Source organism: Mus musculus, chromosome 6, assembly GCF_000001635.26.
Source record: "Mus musculus strain C57BL/6J chromosome 6, GRCm38.p6 C57BL/6J".
Taxonomy (NCBI): Eukaryota; Metazoa; Chordata; class Mammalia; order Rodentia; family Muridae; genus Mus; species Mus musculus.
The window spans coordinates 83,152,619-83,174,918 of NC_000072.6; the positions used below are offsets into that span (position 1 = coordinate 83,152,619).

The following is a 22,300-nucleotide window of genomic DNA, read 5'->3' on the forward strand; positions in this document are numbered from 1 at the left end:
AGGACCAGTGGCTTCTGCAGTGCTCTGAACCCACCTCTCGGTCCTCCCTGGAGCTTGGTGTGGCTGTGATACTGAGTGCTCAGACAAGGACTTGATGGGGGGGAATACTTTATAAATACCAAGGGAGACGGGAAGGCTGCTCCTCTCTCAGACAGTGCCAAATCTCAGGATCTCAGCCAGGTCATAACCTGTCACAGCAAAGGAGCTGCCCAATGGATCACAGAACCGAGCACCACACACCTGGGTGTCAGAAATACATTCACCATGGCAGTGTTCCACCTTCGGGGAAGAGAGGGCTGGTTAGTCCTGCCGCTCACCTGTGCTCGGGCCCCTACTCCCACCTGTCTGCAAACTTACCTCAATAGAGCCACTTTCTGGGTTTCTGTTCAGCTTCCAGATGTGCACAAAGGTGTCCTCAGCTGCAGACAGTAGCTAAAAGAGAGGACTCCACTGTGAGGGATGGGCAGGGTGTCAGATGCCCCGACATGATGGGAGTGAGCAGGAGTGCCAGTTCCTGGGGATGGAGTCGCACTGGAGACAGGGATAAGCCTGTGCTGTGCGCACTGGGGACAGGGACAAGCCTGTGCTGTGCGCCTAAGCACCAGGAAAGGTACGTAGGGATACAGGACACTGACCTTGCCGACCTCTGGAGCGAGGTCCAGGGCAGAGATGGTCCGGGCGTGGGCACTGATCTGGACGTGGAGGGCCCCTGTGCTGGCATCATACAGGCGCACTTGCCCATTTCCATACCCTGCTGCCACGATCCCCTGCCACAGCTGCACAGAGGGGCATGGGACCCTGCAAGGGTAATGTTCAATGTTGATTTCTCCAGACTCCAACATACTCCCTGTCCTGAAGTCACCTCACAAAGGCCATAGCCCTAGTCTGCCTCTCCTACCCGAATCCTGGTATTCGGGTCAGTAAGGTGAACTCAGGTCCCGACCTCCAGACACACAGGACACCCGAGTCATCTGCTGTCACCATGTCAGCAACACCATCCTGGGGAGGAAATCAGGCAGGGTTAGCTCTTCTTCCCTTTACAGTCTATGTGGTCCAGAGTCCAGACCAGGAGGGGAGGTGTGGCCATGCCTGCCTCTCTGCTTCTACAGGGAAAGGGTGAGAGGTGGCTCTTTCACCAGCTCACACCATGGACACGTCTGCAGGAGTCTCTCAAGCATAGACTCCTTGCAGCTCCTTGTATGCACTCACAACTGCTGCCTCCCCACCCCCACCCCCATCCCCACTGTGGAGTAGAAGAGGATGTACAATTGTCCTTTTGGGATGGGTGGGAAGACTAAAACCACCATGTCCTGACTTTTTGGAGGTTTTGCAGTGGGCCACAGTCATCACTAGTCCCTAGACCTCTTGACCTGGTTGGTGTCAGGCAGACATACTAGCTGCTCCGAAGGATACAAATGACAAAACCCCATACCCTGTTCCCAAGAGGTTTACAATACAAGTGGGGAGAAGAGAGTTTTTTCTATGAGAGTCGGGCCTACTCAGAGTGAAGCTAAGGGAGAGTCAGAGGGAGTTGAAATTGGGAGACAGCTTTCTGGAAAGACTGGCCTTGAACTGGGTCAGAATAGGGGCACTAGCTCAAGTCCAGGAAAGGAAGGAAGCTACAAGGTTGGCAGCGTCTGGGAGATGGTAGATTCCAACTTCTGGATTCACACCAGCGTCAGAAGAGTTAGGGATTTGTATAAAACACCACTTAGTGGAAAGTATGTTTTTCTCCAGACCTGAGGTTGCTGCTTCTAAGAACGTACAAATGAACCCAAAGCCACACTTCTGCTTATTAGCATTGCTAATACCCACGCCTGGGCCTCCCAAGGGTGAAGGAGTCTCCCAGGCTACTAGAACCGCTGGAGGAAGTGAACTCACCTGCCCCTGGGCACGCTCAGTGGCAATATCTGTGATTGGTGTCTGGTGCCCAGCCAGTTCCTCGCTGAGTACAATGTTGGGACCCTTAGCGGGGATATCAAAGACCAGTACTCGACCGGAACACGTTCCTGCAGCCAGAACCAGTGTCCCACTGATGGCTTCCTGAGTCCTCTGGGTCTCCAGTCACCACAGCCAGCACCCCCTCTATCCCAGAAGTCTTAGTAATAAACTCAGTACTCCCACAGGCCTGACTTTCCATTCACTATCCCTCTCTAAATGTTTTTCAGAGTCTCTGATACCCTTCCTTCCCAGCTTCCCTCTAACTCTTCCTAAGTTCGTCAACCCCTCAGCATCCTCTTGGCTGAGACCCCACAATCATGTACTTCACATACAGGCCCTAGCCCTGTCTCTAGTCTGCTCACCCACACAGATGAAGTGGACGCTGGCAGCAATTCCTCGGGCAAACATAGCCTGTACTGAATACAAAAGCAGCTCTCAGAAACAGCACTTCCCCCAGCCCCAGCGAATTCTCCCAGCCTCCACCCCTGCTCCACATGGTCCTGAAGGTACCTGAAGAAGCATCGCCTGAGTCCAAGGCGTGCCAATAAACCATGACGGAGCCATCAGACTCATACATCTGGAAGATGGGGGCAAGGATGAGAGCAAGATCCAGATGACCCTTGTTGAGTTCTGGGCACTTCACCCAGCCAGGTAAGTCCATTGGAATCCTCAAACTCTGTTCTGGGAGGCAGGCACTATTCTTATCCATAGTTTTCAGAGGAGGACACTGAGGCTACCCGTGCCCAAGGGTCACAGAGTTAATAACAGAAGCAAACTGCTGATGCAGAATTGAAGAGTGAAGAAAATGGAACAAAAGAAGACGAAAAATAGAGGCAGAGTGGGCTGCGCATGTGACATCTAAAAGTGTTATTGGGTGGGGGTGGCGCTGGAGAAAGGGCAGGAGGGTTCTATTCTCACCTGTATCCCTCGATGCGAGGTGAGGACCAGCAGTACTCTGAAGGGGAGGACACACCAGTGAACCTGGAGAGACGCGCATCATAGAAGAGGACATAAGGCGTCAAGAGGATAGGTATTCAAGAACAAGGATCGCACTGATTTAAGCAACACCTCTTTCACTCCTTGCCTTACCTGAGTGATAAGTGGGGGACTCACTCCAGCACCCTCTTTAACGTGGAGCTGGCGCTGGGCCAAGGGCACACCCTCAGGGGCAGCACTGAGAAGCTGGGCGCTCGGTCCATGAACCACCCCAAAATGCGTGAGATCACGGGCTGGCAGCTGCAGTACACTGAGGTTGTTAGACAGGGCGGCGGCAGAGCTACGAAGTGGGATGGAGCGCTCGCGGCGGAACATTCTGAGAGAGAGAGAGAGAGAGAGAGAGAGAGAGAGAGAGAGAGAGAGAGAGAGAGAGAGAGAGAGTCCTAGAGTCACGGCACGACAAATAGGGAGAAGGCCACTGGGGACACTGGGACAGGGGAGAAGGACAATGAGATGCAACCAGGAGACACTGAGAGAGACCCTTGATTGATAGGATCCCCGAGGAAAGTGATGGATAGTAGTCACAAGGAGGAGAGGATCCCACGGAGCTGGAGAGAGCCCCAGGGTTGAGTGTTGCAGCCACCAGGGAATCCCGCAATAAGAATGATGATGTAAATACCTGCTAGTACGGAACGTCTCAGCTAAAATGCAGAATGTGGTCTCCAGCTCTTCTTCCCACAGCTTAGCTACCTGAAGGCCCACGCCAAGGTTAGAGGTCACACCTGCAACCCACCCCCACCACCCTCAAGTGTGCCTTGCCTGACGCCGCGATCCTAAGGTCCCTCCAAATCCGCCGCCACCATAGAGACGACGCACCGACGCACGGCCTCTGGGCGTGGCCTGTGGCTGGAACTTGCGGCGCGCAGCTACGCGGTTACCAAGCAACCGTGGACCACGCCAGGGACCCTCAGCGGGGCCTGGTTGCCGAGGAGACCGTTGGGTCGCGGCCACTGCAGCTACAACGATGGAGGGTCCTGAAGGCAGCTGAAACACCGCCTTGGAGTGACTGTCACGAAAATGAGTCACGAAGGCTCGGTGAGTTTCAGCTAGACTTAGGGAGTGCGCAAGAACTGGGGTTGGCCGGTATCGAGGCAGTGGACTAGCTCTAGGTTCGAGATGGGCATGCCTGTACCTCGGTCCCTGAGGGAAAGGGTCAACGGCTGGACCAGGCCAAGGGCAAGCGAATTCGGAAACAGCTGAACCACTAGTGCAAATAGTAATTCCTTTCTGACCAGGAACCCGTGTTGGTGGGTAAACCAGAGGCACTAGGAAGAGGGTCTGATGGATGAATCACTATCTTGACAATTTCAGGACTACGAAATGGATCAAACAACTGTGAGGGTGACCTTAAAACTTACTTTATTATCATTATTACTTTTTTTTTTTTTAAATCGAGACAGTCTGATTATATAGACCATATTGGCCTCCAACTCAACTCTGCCTCCAGAGTGCTGTGATTAAAGGAATCACATGCGCAACCATGGCTTGCCTTTTATTTTGAGACAAGGTCTCAATGTGTAGCCCTGGCTGGTCTAGAACTCACAATATAGACCGGGTTGCCTTTGAACTCATAGCTTCTTCCCATACCAACACTCTCCCATCTCACTGGTCAAAAACCAATTACCTTTAAGTCAAAAAAAAATTTTATGTATATGGGTGTTTTGTCTGCATGTGTGTTTGTGTACTGTGTTCATGTCTGATGCCTGCAGAGGCCAGGAGAGAGGATCAGATCTCCTGGAACTGGAGTTACAGTTTGGAGCCATCACATGGGTGCTAAGAATCAAACCCAGGCCCTCTGCAAGAGCGGTCAATGTGGGGTCAACTCTCTTACTCCCAAAGTCAAGGCATTTTAAAAAATAAAACAGATTGGTAGGACCTCGAGAAAATGAAAGAGTAAAAAATATCTCTGTTCTCTTGTGTTAAGTGCACGCCACATCTCTGTCCTAGCTGTGGGGGGAGGCCTAAGGGATCGGTTCTTTGGTTTTGCGTTGGCTTTGGGCTTAAGGAAGCAAAGCTTTAGATGGAGAACTAGGCAGCCGCTTGGTTTCTGGGAATTCAAGGCCAGGAACTGAGAATGTAGAGAACAGAAGACACCGGATTGCCTGAGAGAATGAATATTGGAGAATATAAAATAGGAAACAATTAGGTAGATAGATAAAAACTTATATTTGGAGGTAGATTTTGGAAGGAACCATCTTCCTTCATGGTCTCACTTCATGGCCCAGTCTGGCCTTGAACACATGACAGCTGCTTCAGGCTTCTGAGTGCTGGGTTTATTGCTGTGAGCCACCACACCTAGTTCTGGCCCTCTTTACAATTTTTTTTATTATTATTATTACTTATCTACATCTCTTTTGTGAAGTATTATGTCCCTAGGTTACTTTTGGGCTTTTCTTAGTTACTTATCTCTTGCTGTCACAAAACACCATGAGCAAAGAAACTTATAAAAGGAAGTGTTTAATTTGGGGTTCACGGTTCCAAACGGTTAAGCACCCAGGAGCATCACGAAGGGGAGCACAGACAGGCATGGTGCTGGAGGAGTAGCTGAGAGCCCACGAGGCAAAGAGAGCTAACTGCAAATGATGGGCTTTTGAAACCTCATCTCTGGCCCCTACTCCCTCCCTCCCAACAAGGCCACACCTCCAAGTCTTTCCCAAACAGTTCAAATAGGAATTTATGGGGCTGTTCTTATTCAAGCCGTCACAGGAATCTTTAATGATTTGTTACATTTATTTGGGGTGGGGTGGGGTGAAGGCGGGGCGTGTGCCATAGTGCACGAGTGGAGGCTGGAGGGTGACTTGAAGGAGATGGCTCTCTCCTTCTACCTTGTGGTGCTGAGAATCAAACTTTTGTCATTAGGCTGGGCTATGAGTACTTTTACCCAGTGAGTCACCTCACCAACCCTCATTTTCTTTATCTATCTCATGTATATGTGTACACTGTCACTGTCCTCAGACACACCAGAAAAGGCCATCAGATCCCATTACAGATGTTTGTGAGCCACCATGTGGTTGCTGGGGATTGAACTCAGGACCTTTGGAAGAGCAGTTAGTGCTCTTAACCGTTGAGCCATCTCTCCAGCTCCTTCTCTGTCTTTTTAAATGAGTTTTAAAAATATCTTAACATGTTTTTCATTTATATATTTTAGCAAATGTCTTTGTTTGGGAAGCAAGAGTCAGGTTTTGGAGCTAGACAAATCCAGATGTGAATTCTGACTAGACTACTTCCCAGGTGGGATCTTAGGCAAACTCCATGAGATGTGAATAGAAATAGTGGTTAAAGACGGTCTAGTAGTGCAGGCCTGCTCTACTCTACTCGGGAGGTTGAAGTGAAAGTCAGAGAGGATGGATAACATCAAGACAACCATTTTTCCTGCTCAGCAGGCCTGAGTGGCAGTGTGCAACAGGGCCAAGGGAGATTGAATCTCAGTGCTGTGAGGGGAAGAGGGCACTAGCTCCTGTCCCTAACCAAGAAGCTATTTCCAATTGACAACCACTTGGCAAAGGAAAAATCAGTTTCCCCTGTGGACTCTACTGGAAAAACCACACCTAAGGGTAGTCTCCACGCGCCAGGAGTGGACGGCCAGTACAGCACGAACTCAGTGGTGCTTTTGTGGGTTTTTTTTTTTTCTTTTTTGACTTAATATGGTTTCGTTTGAGCATTAAAAAAAAAACCTTTCTCATCTTTTACTTGCATATATGGTTTCTGATTTTGTATTTTAATGTTTTTTTGTTTGTTTGTTTGTTTTGTGTGTGTGTTTCTTGTGCTTTTCACTGTTCTTTTGTTTGTTAAATGGTGGTTTGTTTGCCTTTTTAATTTGCCTGTTTGTTTTCTAAAGAGGAAGAGAGGAAGAAGGCCTGGGGTTGGGTGAGAGGGGCCGTGGAGAGGATCTGAGAGATGGGGGAAGGGAAACCGTGGTCAGAATATATTGTATACATTTTCATTTTTTTTTTTTTTTTAAAGAGGGGGTTGGAGAGATGGCTCAGAGGTTAACAGCACTGGCTGCTCTTCCAGAGCTCCTGAGTTCAATTCTCAGCAACCACATTGTGGTTCATAAACATCTATATGAGATCTGGTGCCCTCTTCTGGCCTGTGTGTATACATGCAGGCAGAACACTGTATACATAATAAGTAAATAAATCAGAGAGAGAGAGAGAGAGAGAGAGAGAGAGAGAGAGAGAGAGAGAGAGAGAGAGAGAGAGAGAATGAATCAGAAGTTAAATTTCAAGATCAGCCAGGTGGTGGTGGCGCACGCCTTTAATCCCAGCACTTGGGAGGCAGAGGCAGGCAGATTTCTGAGTTCGAGGCCAGCCTGGTCTACAAAGTGAGTTCCAAGACAGCCAGGGCTACTCAGAGAAACCCTGTCTTGAAAAAAAAAAAAAATTCAAGATCAGCTTGGACTACAGAGTGAGTTCAAGACCAGCCTTGGCAACTTTGTGAGATCTCAAAATAAAAAGTAAAAGGAGAGCAAGGTGTAGTAGCCCAGGCCTTTAATCCCAGCACTTGGAAGGCAAAAGCAGGCAGATCTCCGAGTTCAAGGGCAGCTTGGTCTATAGAGTGAGTTCCAAGACAGCCAAGACTACACAGAAAGACTCTGTCTCAAATAAACAAAAGTACAAAGGGTGAGTGGTTATGGTACAGGCCTTTAATCTCATCTTTGGGGAAGTGGAGGCAGGTGGAGCTCAAGTTTGAGGCCAGCCTGGTCTACACATCGAGTTTCAAGACAGCCAAGGCTACAGATAGAAACCCTGTCTGGAGGGAGTAAAAAAGAGGTGAAGGGATTTAGCCTAGTGAGTAGGCATTGTCCTCAGTTCACTCTCCAGGTCAAAATATACACACCCACAAAAGGCAACAAATAACAAAAACGGAGAGGTTTTTGTGTGCTGTTCCATTCCTGTAATCCTAGAATCTGAGAGTCAGAGGCAGGAGAATTGCTGCAAGTTTGAGGTACTCTACATAGTAAGTTCTGGGCCAGCCAGAGCAACATAACAAGATTGTTCAAAGCAAAATGAAACAAAAGCAGAGGAGACTAAATCCCGGTGAATTCTTGGAACTCTCAAGAACTTGGACACTGCAGTAAGGCAAAAGAGCAGAGCTGAGATGAACATGATTAGTGAGGGCTACCTTCTGTCAGGTGTCAGTTTCCTTGTCATTAAAGAGGGCTTAGAAGGCTGTTACAAGTATTAAATTGAGTGATATACCTACAGAGTGTTCATCCGGCGCATCACAGACTTGAAGGTTCCTTGTCCTGGTCCCTTTTCTTTCTTAGAAAACACCTGGAGAGTCTTTCTAGCCCTTAGCCCATCCGTCCCACCCCCTTGATTTCCTGTCCTGAGTGCCCATTTCGTTCCCACAGAGGCAGGCGCGAGATCGTGGGGTGACCCGATCCAAGGCAGAAAAAGCCCGGCCACCCACCCAGCCGGTGCCGCAGGTGGACATCGTGCCTGGGAGACTCAATGAGGCAGAATGGATTGCGTTTATGTCCCTGGAGGAGGGCGAGGACGTAGTGGGTGACATCTTGGCTGACCTTATGACTCGAGTTATGGAGTGTGCCTTCAAAGTCTATCTGACCCAGCAGGTGGGCCTAGATCTGGGTCTTCCAGACCTATCTTCTACCCTGCCTCTCCTGGCAAGGCTGAGACCCTCCCTCGCTTCCACAGTGCGTTCCATTCACCATTAGCCAGGCCCGAGAGGCCATGCTGCAGATCACTGAGTGGCGCTTCCTGGCCCGAGATGAGGGAGAATCTGCAGTGGCTGAGGACCCCACGTGGGGAGAGGATGAGGAGCCCCTGGCATGCACTACGGATTCCTGGGCCCAGGGCTCCGTGCCTGTTCTGCACACACCGGCGCCCGTTTGTGTAGAGGAGCAGTTCCACAACGAAGTAAGCCCAAGCCCTGAGCCTCTTCCCGACAGAAGCCTCCTCTGGAGCCGCTCAGGACCACGAAGTGAGGTCCTTTCCCTCCATTTCCAACAACTCATTACCCTTGTGTGTTTCCCCAGGAACCTGGGAACCCGGACCAGTTCCTTTTAGGTTCATCGTGGGACAAAGAGTCCCAAAAGCCGACACAACCTTCAGAACCTTCTGCCGAGCCCAAAGTCACCCCGAGACCCACGGCCACCTTGGAGGCGTTTGAGGAAGCTGAGCCCGGGGATGCCTTGGAAGTACCCCACGGCCAAGAGGGAAGCCATATGTTGGCTGTGCCCTCGAAGGAGTCTTTACGATCTACGGCGGAAGGCGAGCGCGTCTACAGCCCCCAGTCTTCTCTGAAGCAGCCCCAAGTAGTCCGTCTTCAGGCCTCTGAGAAGGAATCATCCTTCGGCTCACACCTGTCGCTCGAGGATCTTTACCTCTGCATGCCCCAGCCAGACGCGGCAGGGGACCGGCTGAGCTTGCAGAGCAAGGGCCAGCTCCACAGCAGCCCGATAGGGTCGGAGTCCCACCTCGGTGCACTCACCCCGGCAGAGCCCTCCGCGTTCCAGGAGCCTGAAGTCTTGGGAGAGCGGCCAAAGCACAAGACCACCACGTTGCGCATGGATTCCTCGCGGCTGCCCCGCCACTGGGTGCGCCCCGTGGCCGAGGTCCTGATCCCAGACCTCGAAGTGCACCCTTTGGAAATATATCGCGGGCGCCCGCGCAGGAGCCAAGCTGGGACCGCAACCTCAGCATGCGAGTCCCAAGCCCTTAGCTCGCGTGCTCCCTCCAAACCCCATGTCTCTAGCCCAAGGTTCCCTCTCCAGCGTTGTGCTACATTCCGTGCTTTGGGCCCGGATCCTAGTTTAAACTTGGCCCAAACCTCACCGTCCTTCGGGTCAAACGTGCCATTCCTCAGCCCCGGGTTCCGCTTCCTCCCTAGAAACCCAATCCCTCCCGACGTCGCCAGCACCCCTACCCCCAAACTATGGCCCCTAGCTAAGTGGCCAAGTGGCTGGGAGCGGGAGGCGGAGCAGCTGGGAGAGCTGTGGGCGGGTCGGACTCGCGTGCCTCCACAGGGTCAGGAACCTGTGGAGGTGACACCTTTGGAGGAGGACTCTGGATGGCCCCTAGCGGCGCCCCAGGTCCTCGAGGCTACGTCCCAAGTGCTTTGGAAGCCCATGGTTATTTCAGAAACCATGAAGCTGGTTCCTGGTGTGAGTATGTGGAACCGGGGAACCCAGGAGCTGCTCAATCCTGCTGTCATCCGGAAGGAGGCTGAAGAAGGCACCCCCCAGGCGCCTGAGCAGCAACCCATCCAGACAGGTGTGTCCAAGCCTCAGGTGATTATGAAACAGATAAGGAACGAGACCCCCAAAGCCTGGCTGCTCCCCACCAAGCCTGTGCCCCACTCTGGGTCCTGAGCCTCCACACTGGGAAATGGACCTTGCTCAAAAATAAACGAATTGCCGCAGGAACTGACTGGCAAAGATGGTGCCATTTCTTCCAAACCTGTTTATTTCCTTAACGGGACTCCAGGGGGCGCAGTTGTCATGGCTTAGGAGACAAGGCTTAGGGATAAGGTTGTTCCCTAGCGTTCTCTGTCTCACCTCCACCACCCCCCACCCCCCCTGTCCTCAAAACACTCGTTAAAAGGGAAGATAGAAGGACCGTAAGGTAAATCTGGCTCCCAGGCAGAACTTTGTCCTTTCAGTAAGGGAGGAAGTGCATAACTGTGATTATAAGCATAGAGTGAGTCCACACATTAATTCGCTCTCCTTTCCTAGCTCCTGGAGCTTATTAGTTCATCTTGGATTGAAACACCTATTTTTTTCCGTTTGATTTTTACTCCTGTGTTCAGGGAAATGAACCTAGAATTTTGCATATGACAGAAAAACATTGTATCAACCAGACACATACACACAGCCAATACATTTTAAGCAATTAATATATACACAAATATGCTCACATGTGAAATGTCCTATGTACCCTCATGGTTGCACAACACGGAACAGCAAAAGACTAGAAAGTGGGCCAGGAGGCTGGCTCAGCCAGTAGAGCACTTACTATGTAAAGCAAAGCATTGAGGACCTGCAAATAAGCCCCCAGCCCATACTCTCCATTCTGGGGAAGTTTAGATGGGACAAGCCCTAGGGTTTGCTGGCCAGCCAGTCTAGCCAGAATTGAATTCCAGGTTCAGTGAGAGACCCTTTCTCAAAATAATAATAATAATAATAATAATAATAATAATAATGAGGAGGAGGAGGAGGAGGAGGGTGATTGAGGAAGAGATTCCAGGTCAACTTCTGGCTTCCAAATGCACATACACGCATGTGTGCTCCCACAAACATGAACACACATGCATACAACTGGAAACAAAGTAACTAGAGGAATCCAGTTGATAAATATGTACACCTACACATGAGGATCTCTCTCTGTTTTTCAAGAGATGTTCTCTTGTAGTGCAGGATGGCTGTCAGGCCATGGGTGGCCTTGAACTCCTCATACCTAAACCTCCCAAGTGCTGAGATTTCAAATACAGCTTGTATAACCGGAAAACATTTACCCACTTCATTTGAATTTGATGGCTCAGTGTTAGTTAAGAGTGGTTACTGGCAGCTCTTCCAAAAGACCTGAGTTCAATTCCCAGCACCCACATGGCTCCGCTCACAACCATCTCCAACCAGTTCTAGCTCCAGGGGACCTAAGCCCTTTTCTGTCTTTCCCATGTGCCTGGTGTGCAGACATACCATACATGTAGGCAAAACACTCATAAAATATAAACCTTACAGATTCTATAAAGGAAAAAAGGCAGAATGTAAGTCTCTATACTGTACTACCTATTGCATAAGAGATGAAAGGAGTAGAACTCTGTGTTCATAAGAGCCTGTATTTAAAACATCTACCAGATGACCAAGAAACCAATTACCTGTAGCAAGCAAGAAGGTTATACTAGGGTGGGACAAGGGCTAAAGGGAGGCTTCTCAGTACATACTTTTCCAGGGGGCTTGAGATGTGGTACTTTCTGTCAGCTTTCTCTGTATGTCCCTGGATGTCCTGGAACTAGCTCTGTAGATCAAGCTGGCTAGTAGTCAGTGCTCTTATCCACTGAGCCATCGCCGCAGCCCAATCCTGGCTATGTAATCCTGACTGGCCTGGAACTTAATCCATACTACAGGCTGGCCTTCAGCTTTTAGAGAACCACCTTCCCCTGCATTTAGAGTGCTGGAATTAAAGGCATGTACCATCATGTTTGGCCCAGTAAATACTTAAGTATTAATTTTATTATTATATTTCATTTGGTAGTTTGTGTGTACAGTGTATATGTGTATGTGGTGGTGGTGTGTGTATGTGTGTGTATGTGTGATATGTGGTGTGCGTGTGGTCTGGTGTGTCCGTGTGTTTGGTCAGTTCTCTCCTATCTTCACGTGGATTCCAGGAATCACACTCAAGTTGTCAGGCTTGTATGGTAAGTCCCTTTAGTTGCTGACCCATTCCACAGGCTCCAGTTTGATTTTTGAATGGTAGGAATGCATTGTATGTTCAGAATAAATAGAAATATTTAGAAGGTGAAATGGGGGTGAGAGGATTGCTATAGAGGAGGTGTCCATTCTTTCTAGATCCTGTCACTGACAGTCATTTTACAAATAAGGACATGATACTGAGAGGCTGTTACCAGCACAGGATTTCACACAGCTCATAGACTGGAGGAGGAATTGGAACCGGTCTGTGAAATCCTAACTCCTCCTCCTGTGGAGTTGCACATTTGCTTGATCCTTCCTTCATGCCTGCCTAAATCATTGTATACTTGGTACCTTAGTACCTCAGGCTAATTTAGAACTCGGGGCAATCCTCCTGCCTCATCCTGTCTAGTACTGGATTGTCGCTAGTTTTAACAAGCCAGTTAACTCTCAAAAGCTAGCAATAAGCCACTGAAGACAAAAGGACTGTTGAAACTTTCTATACCACCTCCATTGAAAAGACGCACCTCAATGCTGCTGACAGCAATGGTTCTAGACAGTTCCGTTTCTGGGGGATGGGGGTTGAGGAATGCTGAAGAGGGGAGAAAAAAAGGGAATGGACATCTTAATTTATTTCTCCCGATCTCCAGGCCATAATTGTCACTTTTTGAGATCAAAACAAAATTCCCAATCCTTCCCCTAAGATCCTCCTCCAGCAGAGGGCGTTCACCCCGCCCCGCCTCACGACCGCGGTCCTAATCCACTTCCCAGACGTAGTGCGCGTGCGCATGCACACATGCACGCATCCTGCCGCAGGTGTCTAGCTCAGTGCCTTATCGATGTTTTCTCTGCCTCGCTTGGCGAGACCTTGTCAGCTAGGGCGAGGCAGCAGGAATGAGGAGACTGCTCACAGAAATCTAGAGTTTTCTGGGACCCGAGGGCTTTGGGGATCACTGCGGGAGCGGGCGGCGCGCAGGGCAGTCCGTGGGGCGGGGCGGGGCGGGGCAGCAAGTCCGGAGCGGCGGGCGGCGGCGGGGCCGATCGGGGCGCGGAGCCCTGACAGCAGGTACGCGGGCGGCGACCCCGCCGACTGTCTGCTGAGCTGCCCCGAAGCTCTCGCGGAGCTGGCGGGGACTCGGGGTTAGGACTTGGTGGGCTCGAAGGGTGGGTGGCACCCGGGCGGGCGGCCGGGCAGGCCTGGGGCCCCGCTGAGCGCTTCTCCCAGGCTTGCCCACTCTCCTTCAGATTTGCGAGGGGCCCCTGCTTACTGTGACACCGTAGTGAGCGCAGGCTTTCTGTGGGCACGTGTTTAGGAATTTGTGTTAAACGAAGACAAAAATTAATCCTAGAGGGTTCAGACGTGGAGGGTCTGGAAATGCGTTTGATGTGTGAGTACGCCTTGTCCTGGGGTCCAACTAGGCTTACAAAACGATCCTTGTGTAGTCGTCTTGTACACACACCTCTCGTAACTGAGCAGGACGACAGCTAAAGCACACAGATGCGAAATTGCTGTTTTCAAAGAGGCAGGTCTTTAGACTGAAATCCATTTACAGCAGCGCAGAGAGCTGCAAGCGGCTGCTGGCCCCTTGTTACCCTGGTGTACTTAAAAGGTACTGAGAATGGAAGAACTGTGTCAGAAATTGGCGTCCTTAGCCTACTGTGCTGTCAAAGCCTGTCTTCTTGTACTGTATTTAAACAGATAAGGATAACCTAAAAAATAGGAAAATATGTATGAGTGTAGGGACCAGAAATGTCAGGCCCCTGCAGCTGGAGTTAGAGCCAGTTGTAGTTCTAGTAACTGAAGTCAGGTCCTCTGTAAGAACAGTAGGTGCTCTTAACCACTGAACCAGCTCTTCAGCTCCATAACTTTATTATGTAAAAGGTGCTTTGCATTCATATATATATTTGAAAGTTCAGGTTTTCTCAGCAGACTATTTCAGAACTTTTAGTATGCTGGATATATTTCTCAAGAGTCTCTAGGGCATGTGTATGTGTGTGTATGTATGTGTGTATGTATGTGTGTGTGTGTGTGTGTGTATATATGTATGTATATATATATATATATGCATAATCTCCCCCAAATAGACAGGGAGATACTGGATTTTTGTTTGTTTGTTTGCTTGCTTGCTTGCTTGCTTGAGTTTTGGTCGTGTCTACTTAACGTCTGGTGCTGTTTTTGGAAATGAAGTTCCCGAGGTAGAAACCCACCATTGTAAAGGGGCAGTGTGTGCCAGTGGTTTTTACTTTAATGGAGGTATGTGTTTAATAGAGTCTGGTGGAAATATAGCTCTTATCTAGTCTGCATTTGTAACAGGTTCTCAGGTGATGCTGTTCAGGGGCAAGATCTTAGCTGACAGGCACATTTTGCTACCTGCTATGTAGAACAAACTACTGCTCTGGGTTAGTTACTTTATCCAGCCCTTAAACCAGGAGTTAGGACCAGAAGACCTCTCAGCCTCCTCTCATCTCAGTGCTGGGCTTCTAACCGCAGCCACCTTTGCTGTAGCTGACCTCCATATGTGATACTCTTGTCAGTTTGGCAAATTTTGCAATCAGGCTTGAACAGTTCTAATAATGGGGAAATAACTGAATATGCCCCCCCCCCCCCCGAGATAGAGGCTGGCCTCAAACTCCCTGTGTAGCCACAACTGGCCTTCAGTGCCTGCTTCTCCTGAACACCCCAGTTGCTAGGATTCTTAGTGTAAGCCTCCCTGTGGCATCTGTCCTTGTCTAGGCTATCTCTTAGAGTTAAACCAAGGAAAAGCTGACTTTCCAGGTGTGGGTAACACTCAACTTGGGTGCTGTTTTTGTTTTTTGAGACAGTGTTTTTCTGTGTAGTCCTGGCTGTCCTGGAACTCACTCTGTAGACCAGGCAGCCTTGAACTTAGAGATCCGACTCCCAAGTGCTGGGATTAAAAATGGGAGCTACCAGGAGTGAGCCTGGTTTTGTAGTATTCAACTTTAATGCCAACACTTGGGAGGCAGAGGTAAGTGAATCTCTGTGAGTTCGAGTACATCCTGGTCTCCAGAGTGAGTTCCAGGACAGCTTGGGCTACATGGACAGACTGTCTCAAAACACAAACAAACAAAAAAAGTTAACTCTTACCAGGTGAGGTGGCATATACCTTTAATCCCAGCACTCGGGAGGCAGAAGCAGGCAGATCTCTGTGAGTTTGAGGTTAGCTTACTCTACATATTGAACTCCAGGACAGCCATGGCTACTTAAACAAGAATAAAACTGAAAGTTGGCTTTTAAGCCATGCTTGTGATACCTGTTTATAAGCCTAGCCCCTGAGAGGTAAATACAGGAAGATTTCTTTGAGTTTGGGGACAGTCTGGGCTACTTAGTGAGTTTCAAGCTAGCCCCAGCTACAGAGGCCCTGCCTCAAAAAACACTGAGGGAAGCTGAGGAGGACATTGCCTCTTCCAGCATCAGATGACAGATATTCCCAGCGTTTTTCTTCAAACCGAATCAATGCTTAATTCTTTCATCACATTTAAGAAGATTCGTTCTTAAATCTGTCTCTGTTTGTACGTAGTGGAGCATTAGCTAGACGTTGAAGGGTGGGCGTGGTGTGTAAGACTATAGAAAGCACTGGGAACAGCCTTGGTGGGGCAGAGGAGACTGCACACACCGAACCGGGGACTGTTAGACGATCGCGGTGAAGGTGGTGGATGGACAGTGAAGAGAGCAGCGCTTGAGAAGTATTCACCTTACTGTGCTGTCAAAAGTGGTCAGAAGTGAGGGAGGAGAGGCCAGGAGTTTGCATGCAAACCGATAATTTAGACCGACGATTAGAACAGTAACGCCTGGCTTTATGTTTAACTGTGTAGATCACAGAGCTTTTTTGGGCATGATCTCACTTGATGTAATTTCCTGTAAGGTGGGACAAGCAACAGATGGAGAAGCACCAAAAAGAAGAAATGAGTTGCTCTAATCTTCAAAGCTATGGAATGGCAGATAGGAAGAATGGAGAAAGGAAGGGTGTGTGGGTAGTGACTGAGGCCTGGCTGGACGTGAGGGTGCAGAGGAGAAGACACTGAACGGAAGGAGTCAGAGGGGCTGGGAGAATTGCAAGAGCGTCCACAGCTGCCTCTGGGTTCTGTGCAGCCCCAGCAGTGGTTGTGGCTGCCTGGAGGTGGAGGTTAGCAAAGATCGGAGTTGTCGTGGTCTGCTAAGAGGCTAGGGAGTTATGGAGGGGATGGCAGATGTCTGCGAATCAGGGGAGATGGAAACTGGGTTCTCAGTGTCCTCCGTCACCCAGTACAGCAGTTAGTTCTGGGAGCCAGTGGTCTATCAATCCAGTGATCTTTGTTAATCGGAGTGTGTGACCAGGACAAGGTAAGAGACTGCCTGACGCAAATGTGTCTTAGGGACCTTGCCATCTTGGGATTCTGGCTTTGGCTTATTGATAATTTTTTTTTGGTATTGAGTGGCATTAGTTGAGGTGTGCATCCTCACCTTTTCTCTGCTTTTCTGCAGCAGAGAGCGGGGCTTTGGTGCCCTTAGAGCCTTTTGAAGAACATTCCTTCTCAGAAGATCTGCATTTTACTTAGAGCCTGTCTGGTCTGTGGTTCCTTTACCATGGAAGCATATGAGTTTAGGTGCTTATCTGAAAGAGCTTCATGCACTGCTCTGTGTGTGTGTGTGTGTGTGTGTGTGTGGTATGTATGTACAAGTGTACTTCCCCCCACCCTGTGGTGTTTGTTTTTTAAAGAATTATTGAATGTATGTGAGTACACTGTAGCTATCTTTAGACACACCAGAAGAGGGCATCAGATCCCATTACAGATGGTTGTGAACTCAGGACCTCTGGAAGAGCAGTCATTGCTCTTAACTAGCCATCTCTCCAGCCTGTTTGTTTTTTGTTTTTTGGTATGTGTGAATGTGGTGTGATATCTGCACATATGTGTCTGAGTGTGTGTCCCTGTGCACATCCCTGGAGGTCAAAGAAGGAAGCTTTCTCTAACACTCTATTCCTTTGTTTGTTTTGTTTGTTTGTTTGAGACAGAGTCTCACTATGGGCCTCTTGAAGCAGCCAGCAAACACCGACAATACTGTCTTCTCCCTCACAGTGCTGAGCTTGCTAGTGGGTACTCGAGCCTGAACTTAGGCCTTTGCGGTTGCACATTGCTGTCTTAACCTCTGAGTCAGCTCTCCAGCTCTGCTTTTATGGGCTGGCCCTGATCTTATGCCCGGAGCCCGGCTGGCACAATAACTTTTGACTATTATGTCCCTCTCTGGGCAAGGCACTGTGCTCAGTGCTTAGACACTTTGGGGTCCTCCTCCTCTTAGGGGGAGGTTGGACAGAAGATGGTAGGCAGTATTTTCAGTAAAGTGTGGTGCTGTAACAAAACTTTGTCCAAGGTGTCTATACAAGGGCAGAAAGGAAATAACAGGCTCTCCAGGGAGAAGCTGGGGAATTTCAGGAAGGAGATGACTATTGACCTAAGTAGTGATGGATGAAGAGTGGGGTCCAGGTGACACTCTTTTTTTATTTGCAGGGCAAAGGGCTTGAAGTAGATCCAAGCAGCCAGAAGGGGAGAGCTTTGGCATGCATCAAAGGAGGGGTTATTGTTGTTCACAGTGAAGTTAATAAAAAAAATTTATTATATATATTCTCTCTCTCTCTGTGTGAGAGAGAGAGAGAGAGATTGCTTGTATGAGCTGGTTCTTTCTACCATGTTAATCCTGGGAATCAAACTCAAGTTGTTAGATTTGGTGGCATTTACCTATTGAGCCACCTCCCTGGCCCGCACAAGAAGTCTTTAAGCAGGGATAACATGACTGTGTTTTGGGAAGCTGGCCGTGGAAGGAAGCTGAAGGAGTAGAGTCTGAGCTCAGGATATTGGGAGACTTAAAAAGAATGTAATGGGGAGACTTACCGTAACAGAAGTGTTTTAAGGCTGAAGTGAAATTAGGCCAACAGGATGGAGAGGACACGTGAATCGGAGAGAGGCTGTGGCGGCAGAATTAACCAAATAAGAAGGGGTTGTTAACAGTGGCTCAGTTATCTAACTTAGGTAGACTGTGGCATGCTGGGGCATGTTGAACCTTAGTGGTCTGTGATGTCCAGCAGCCCGGTACAAATGTGGGTCTGAGTTTCAGAAGCGTCCCTGCTGAGGGTTGGTAGAAGAAGGTAGTTGGTAAAGGGGGGATGGATTCTTCCTGCCACACTTACAGAAGGCAGGGGCAGACAGAGGAGTGAGGGATTGTTGTGCGTGTGAGCAAGGCTGCCCAGGAAGTGGGGAAGAAGAACATTCCGAGGGCGAGAGGGAGCCCCCTTCTTCATTTGCTTCAGGATAGACACACTGGATGAGCTTGACAAGTACATCTGGGGGTTGGGGAACAAGATGCCATGGTTACCATGCTTTCACTCTGAAAATGGGACTAACTCCAGCGGAGCAGTGTGGAGATGCAGGGCTTGATGGCACTAAGGGCTACAAACTCACAGTTTGGCAGACAATGGAAGGATAGATTCTGTGGACACGGTAAGGACTAGAAATAGTTGTTCCTAGAATTGAAGAGGCCAGGGCAGGTTTTTGTGGGGATGTGTAAGAACCAGCAGAGGGTACTACTGAAATGAAGGTCCTCAGAAGAGGAGGTGAGGTGCAGAGGAATGGAGGAGGGATGGATTCAGGAGGAAAGAGGCAGCGGTGTGTGCAAAGGGATTCTTACCTAAGAAGTTCAGTTGCCTTTCTCTGCAAGATTGTTGGCTGAGGGGTAGGTGGCCAGTGTGAGCTCCATCAGGACAGGTGCTTAGATATGGTGAGAGAAGCTAGATGCAGTTGATCAGAGTAAGGAGAGAGAGCCTTAGACAAGCCCCAGGAGTGTGGAGGAGCCTGTCTGAGCTGGAGTCCAATGCTTATAGGCTTCTTCATCTTCATCATAATGATAGTGGCTTCCTTTTAATGAGTGCTTTGTTCAGTTTTAAGTGCTGTCAGACTCTGTCTGTGTGTGTGTGTGAGAGAGAGAGAGAGAGAGGAGGGGGGGACAGGTGTCATTATGTAGCATGGAACTTACTATATGGTCCATGCCAGCTTTGAACTGCCAAGCCCTTCTATGGTTTGCACAACAGTCCTGTCAGAGCATATTGCTGCTTTATTGAAAGGAAAGTTGAGGCATACTGGGCTTTGATAGGCTTAGCGTTCATGTTTGATGAGTATCTGCAGAAATGGGAGTCATTATCCCAAGGCATCAGAGAAGGGAGAGATTTAGTGGTGGTGGTGGTGGTGGTGGGGTGTCTGTCGCTGCCACAGAGGAATTCCAAACTGCTAGAGCGATTTCCCAGCATCTTGTCTAGAAAGCTAAGTGACTGGTGGCTGCTTGTCAGATATCACAGGGTGAGACAGTCACCTGAGACAGTAACCAAGAGACGAGACCTTGCTCTCATCCCCATCCCATACTCCCATACTCCCGTGTGTGTGTGTGTGTGTGGGTGTGGGTGTGGGTGTGGGTGGCGGGGGTCTTAGCTCACCTTGAGTGTTCCCACTTGGTGCTGTGGGTGAGATCTGCAGGCAGAGCCTGCCCCTGGTGAGCAGAGAGGTAGATGCATGGATAGAGGAGAAACAAACTCACCTCTTTTTTTTGCTGCAGCCACTGGAGCATCTCTGTGTCCTTCCTTTGGGGTTGCTATGGATACGCCTTTGCCTTTGCATGATGGTTTGAGGAGATTGATTTCCGTTATGATCTGGTGATGACATGGGTTTTAAAAAGGAAAGGATGGCATGATCTGCTTCAGAGGCTGGCTGGTGAGCCGTCCAAGCGGCAGAGGCACAGCTGAGGTGGCTGAGCCTTTGTTGGCTGCCTTGGCTTTTGCTGAAGTTGTGAAATGGTGCATCTACCTCAGTAGAGCGCAGTCTCAGTGCTCTCTGCCTGCTGGGTCCTAGTGCCAGGACCTCACTGGTTGATTCCTGGGACATTGCTAAACTGGAAGCTGCTTAGAAACTAGACAAGTGGGACTCTGTCGGTGAGAGGGCTGCTGCTCTTCAGTGTTAGGCTGCAGAGGTTCCTTTATCAGGACAAGTGAAGGGGTACTATGTAGCTGCAGCCTTCCTTTCTGGATCTTAGAGGTGGATGTGGAAATCCCTGGATACTTGTTAGAGTGAGGGGGACTTTGGGAGTGGGGAGAGCTCCATTCAGATTGGGAGTGTGATGCAGACATTTCTGGGGGTAATAATCTGGACAGGTGAAGACAGTCCATTTAGGATGCTCTCTCATCTCTGTAAGGTCAGTAAGACAGGTATTGGAGTAGGGCCAGGACCAAAAGAAGCTCCGTGCATGACATATTGCTGGGTTTCCTGGAGCTTCCAGTCAGCTTCCCCCAGAGGGAGCAGACCTTTCTCTGTTGGGCTTTGGGAGGCATGCGTGCACATTTGCTCTTCTTTGCTGGTGCTTTCAGAGACACTTTGGCCCTGTTGTCAGACTGCCCACGTTTCAGACCAGCCCCTGCTGGAGAGCAAAATGTGGGGTTAGCCCAGGATTAAAGTTTGGAAACAGGAGCTTGGAAAGGCATCTAAGTATGAGGGATACTGAGGTCAAGGTCGAAACGACAGAAGGAGTGAGCAACGTGGCTTTTCATCCTCACCTGCTCTTCTTACCTCGCCTCCAGTTTGCCTGTGTCCGTGTTCTGGAAGTTCTCTAAGACTTGCTTAGTTACCAGATACTGAGTACATCTTCCACTATTCTAGATAGCTTAGCATATGTAATATTGTTGAGGAAAATGGGTTAGAAATCCAGGGACTGTTTTTCTGTTAAGGGGATGTGAAGAGTCCTGTGGGACACTGTCAGGGTCCCAGTAATGCTTTGGCAAGAGCACGCGCCTGTAGCTAGGCTTGTGACAGACTTAGAGGCTCAGGATCACTCATGGATGGAGGTAATACAGTCTTATTTGACTAATCATAGTGCCTCTGTGTGTGTGTGTGTGTGTGTGTGTGTGTGTCTGTGTGTGTACTCCAAAGGTTGACACCAGACTGTCTCCTTGGTTGCCCAGCAAGCTCCAGATCTGCCTGCCTCCACCTCTAGCACTGTTTTACAGATGTGCACGGCCATGCCCAGGTTTTAGTGGGTTCTGGGGGTCTGAGCTCACGTTCTCATGCTTATATACTGAGTGCTAACTACTGAGCCATCTCCCAGACCCCTTGTCTTATTTTTGTTGACAATATTATAAACTTTTCTTGATAGGATTGGGCCTGGGACCTGGGACTGTCACATGCTAGGCAAGTGTTCTAGTGAACCTGCACTGTTTAAAATATTTTATTTTGGAATAAATAGTATATTTACACATAAGTATAAGAAATAACATTGAAAAACTGGCCTGGTAGGTCAGGTTTGTAGTCCTAACTACTTGAGAGATTGAGGTAGGAAGATTATGAGTTCAAGGCCTGCCTGGGCAACTTTTTGAGATTTTTGTTTCAAAATGAATAGTACAAGACCTGGAAGATGGTTCTGTTGGTAACTGCTTGGCATGCAAGAATAGCTACCTAGATGGGATCCCCAGGACCCATGCAAAAGAACAAGGCACATGAGTGCACACCTGTAATCCAGGTACTGGAGAGGAGAGACAGGAGGATTCCTGGGACTGCTGGCTAGTTCTTCTAACTAGAATTGGCAACCTCGAGGTTCAGTGGGAGTTTGGAGAGTAACTGAGAAAGAAACCTGATATTGACCTCTTGTCTCCACATTCCTCTAAAACTGCCCACAAATAAATAAAAATTTTTAAAAGGGCTAAGTGTGTACAGTGCTTGCCTAACATGCACATGAGGTTGACAGTTCAGTTTGCAGCAACACACACACACATGCATGTACACACACTCCTGCTTAAAATAATAGCGATTACACATATAAACCCTTACTAAGTTCCTTCCCCAGCCCTGTGCTAACAACTGTGAAGCTGTGGCACAGGGTCTTAGGGAGGACAGAGCCGTTGTTCAGTGACTGAATGGCTCATCACAGATTCCTCATGTTGGCTTTCATAGTCCTGCCTTCTT

The 22,300-nt window shown here is 49.1% G+C and overlaps 3 protein-coding genes and 1 long non-coding RNA gene across 20 annotated transcripts in view; 2 read left to right on the forward strand and 2 right to left on the reverse strand.

The window, feature by feature from the left end:
• Positions 1-91: 91 nt before the first annotated feature.
• Positions 92-3,906, reverse strand: Wdr54 (WD repeat domain 54). Of its 6 annotated transcripts, none has more exons than XM_030255653.1 (11): positions 3,697-3,906; positions 3,557-3,627; positions 3,031-3,253; positions 2,860-2,922; positions 2,452-2,617; positions 2,304-2,357; positions 1,882-2,009; positions 899-999; positions 636-798; positions 358-432; positions 92-279 (listed from the first exon to the last, which is right to left on the reverse strand). In XM_030255653.1, the coding sequence occupies exons 3-11, from the start codon at positions 3,250-3,252 to the stop codon at positions 148-150; spliced, it is 1,104 nt and encodes a 367-aa protein (XP_030111513.1). In that variant the 5' UTR covers position 3,253; positions 3,557-3,627; positions 3,697-3,906; the 3' UTR covers positions 92-147. The 6 variants fall into 6 exon arrangements, with proteins under 6 accessions (XP_030111513.1, NP_001349048.1, NP_001349049.1 ...); NM_001362119.1 differs by having other exon boundaries at positions 2,452-2,518; positions 3,697-3,761; NM_001362120.1 differs by having other exon boundaries at positions 2,452-2,622; positions 3,697-3,761.
• Positions 3,786-10,357, forward strand: 1700003E16Rik (RIKEN cDNA 1700003E16 gene). The gene is made up of 4 exons (NM_027948.1): positions 3,786-3,972; positions 8,294-8,515; positions 8,598-8,819; positions 8,939-10,357. Exons 1-4 carry the CDS (start codon positions 3,955-3,957, stop codon positions 10,271-10,273), a joined length of 1,797 nt encoding a protein of 598 aa, NP_082224.1. The 5' UTR covers positions 3,786-3,954; the 3' UTR covers positions 10,274-10,357.
• Positions 10,358-12,924: 2,567 nt separating this feature from the next.
• On the reverse strand, positions 12,925-20,155 carry Gm15624. 4 transcript variants are annotated; one of them, XR_003956318.1, is made up of 3 exons: positions 18,990-20,155; positions 18,197-18,270; positions 12,925-14,020 (listed from the first exon to the last, which is right to left on the reverse strand). It is a non-coding gene; the product is annotated as a predicted gene 15624 (long non-coding RNA). The 4 variants fall into 4 exon arrangements; XR_377786.4 differs by lacking the exon at positions 12,925-14,020 and having other exon boundaries at positions 15,456-18,270; positions 18,990-19,262; positions 19,890-20,155; XR_003956319.1 differs by lacking the exon at positions 18,197-18,270.
• Dctn1 (dynactin 1) overlaps positions 13,291-22,300 on the forward strand; it is a 34,210-nt gene continuing 25,200 nt past the window's right edge. For 4 of the 9 annotated variants that reach the window (XM_006505490.2, XM_006505492.2, XM_030255136.1 and 1 more), the window contains exon 1: positions 13,291-13,376. The gene's annotated coding sequence lies outside the window, so the exon portion shown is untranslated. Of the gene's footprint in view, positions 13,451-22,300 lie in introns of all 9 variants that reach the window. The other 5 variants (NM_001198866.1, NM_001198867.1, XM_030255137.1 and 2 more) reach the window with 4 other exon arrangements.

Coding starts and splice junctions, on each gene's coding strand:
- Wdr54 (XM_030255654.1), bottom strand. CDS start 3,252: ATGTTCCGCCGCGAGCGCTCCATCCCACTTCGTAGCTCTGCCGCCGCC. Junction 2,618..2,859: donor CCTCGCATCGAGGGATACAG/GTGAGAATAGAA, acceptor CTCCCAGAACAG/AGTTTGAGGATTCCAATGGA. Junction 1,000..1,881: donor CTGAGCGTGCCCAGGGGCAG/GTGAGTTCACTT, acceptor TTTCCTCCCCAG/GATGGTGTTGCTGACATGGT.
- 1700003E16Rik (NM_027948.1), top strand. Junction 8,516..8,597: donor AAGTCTATCTGACCCAGCAG/GTGGGCCTAGAT, acceptor TCGCTTCCACAG/TGCGTTCCATTCACCATTAG. Junction 8,820..8,938: donor AGGAGCAGTTCCACAACGAA/GTAAGCCCAAGC, acceptor GTGTTTCCCCAG/GAACCTGGGAACCCGGACCA.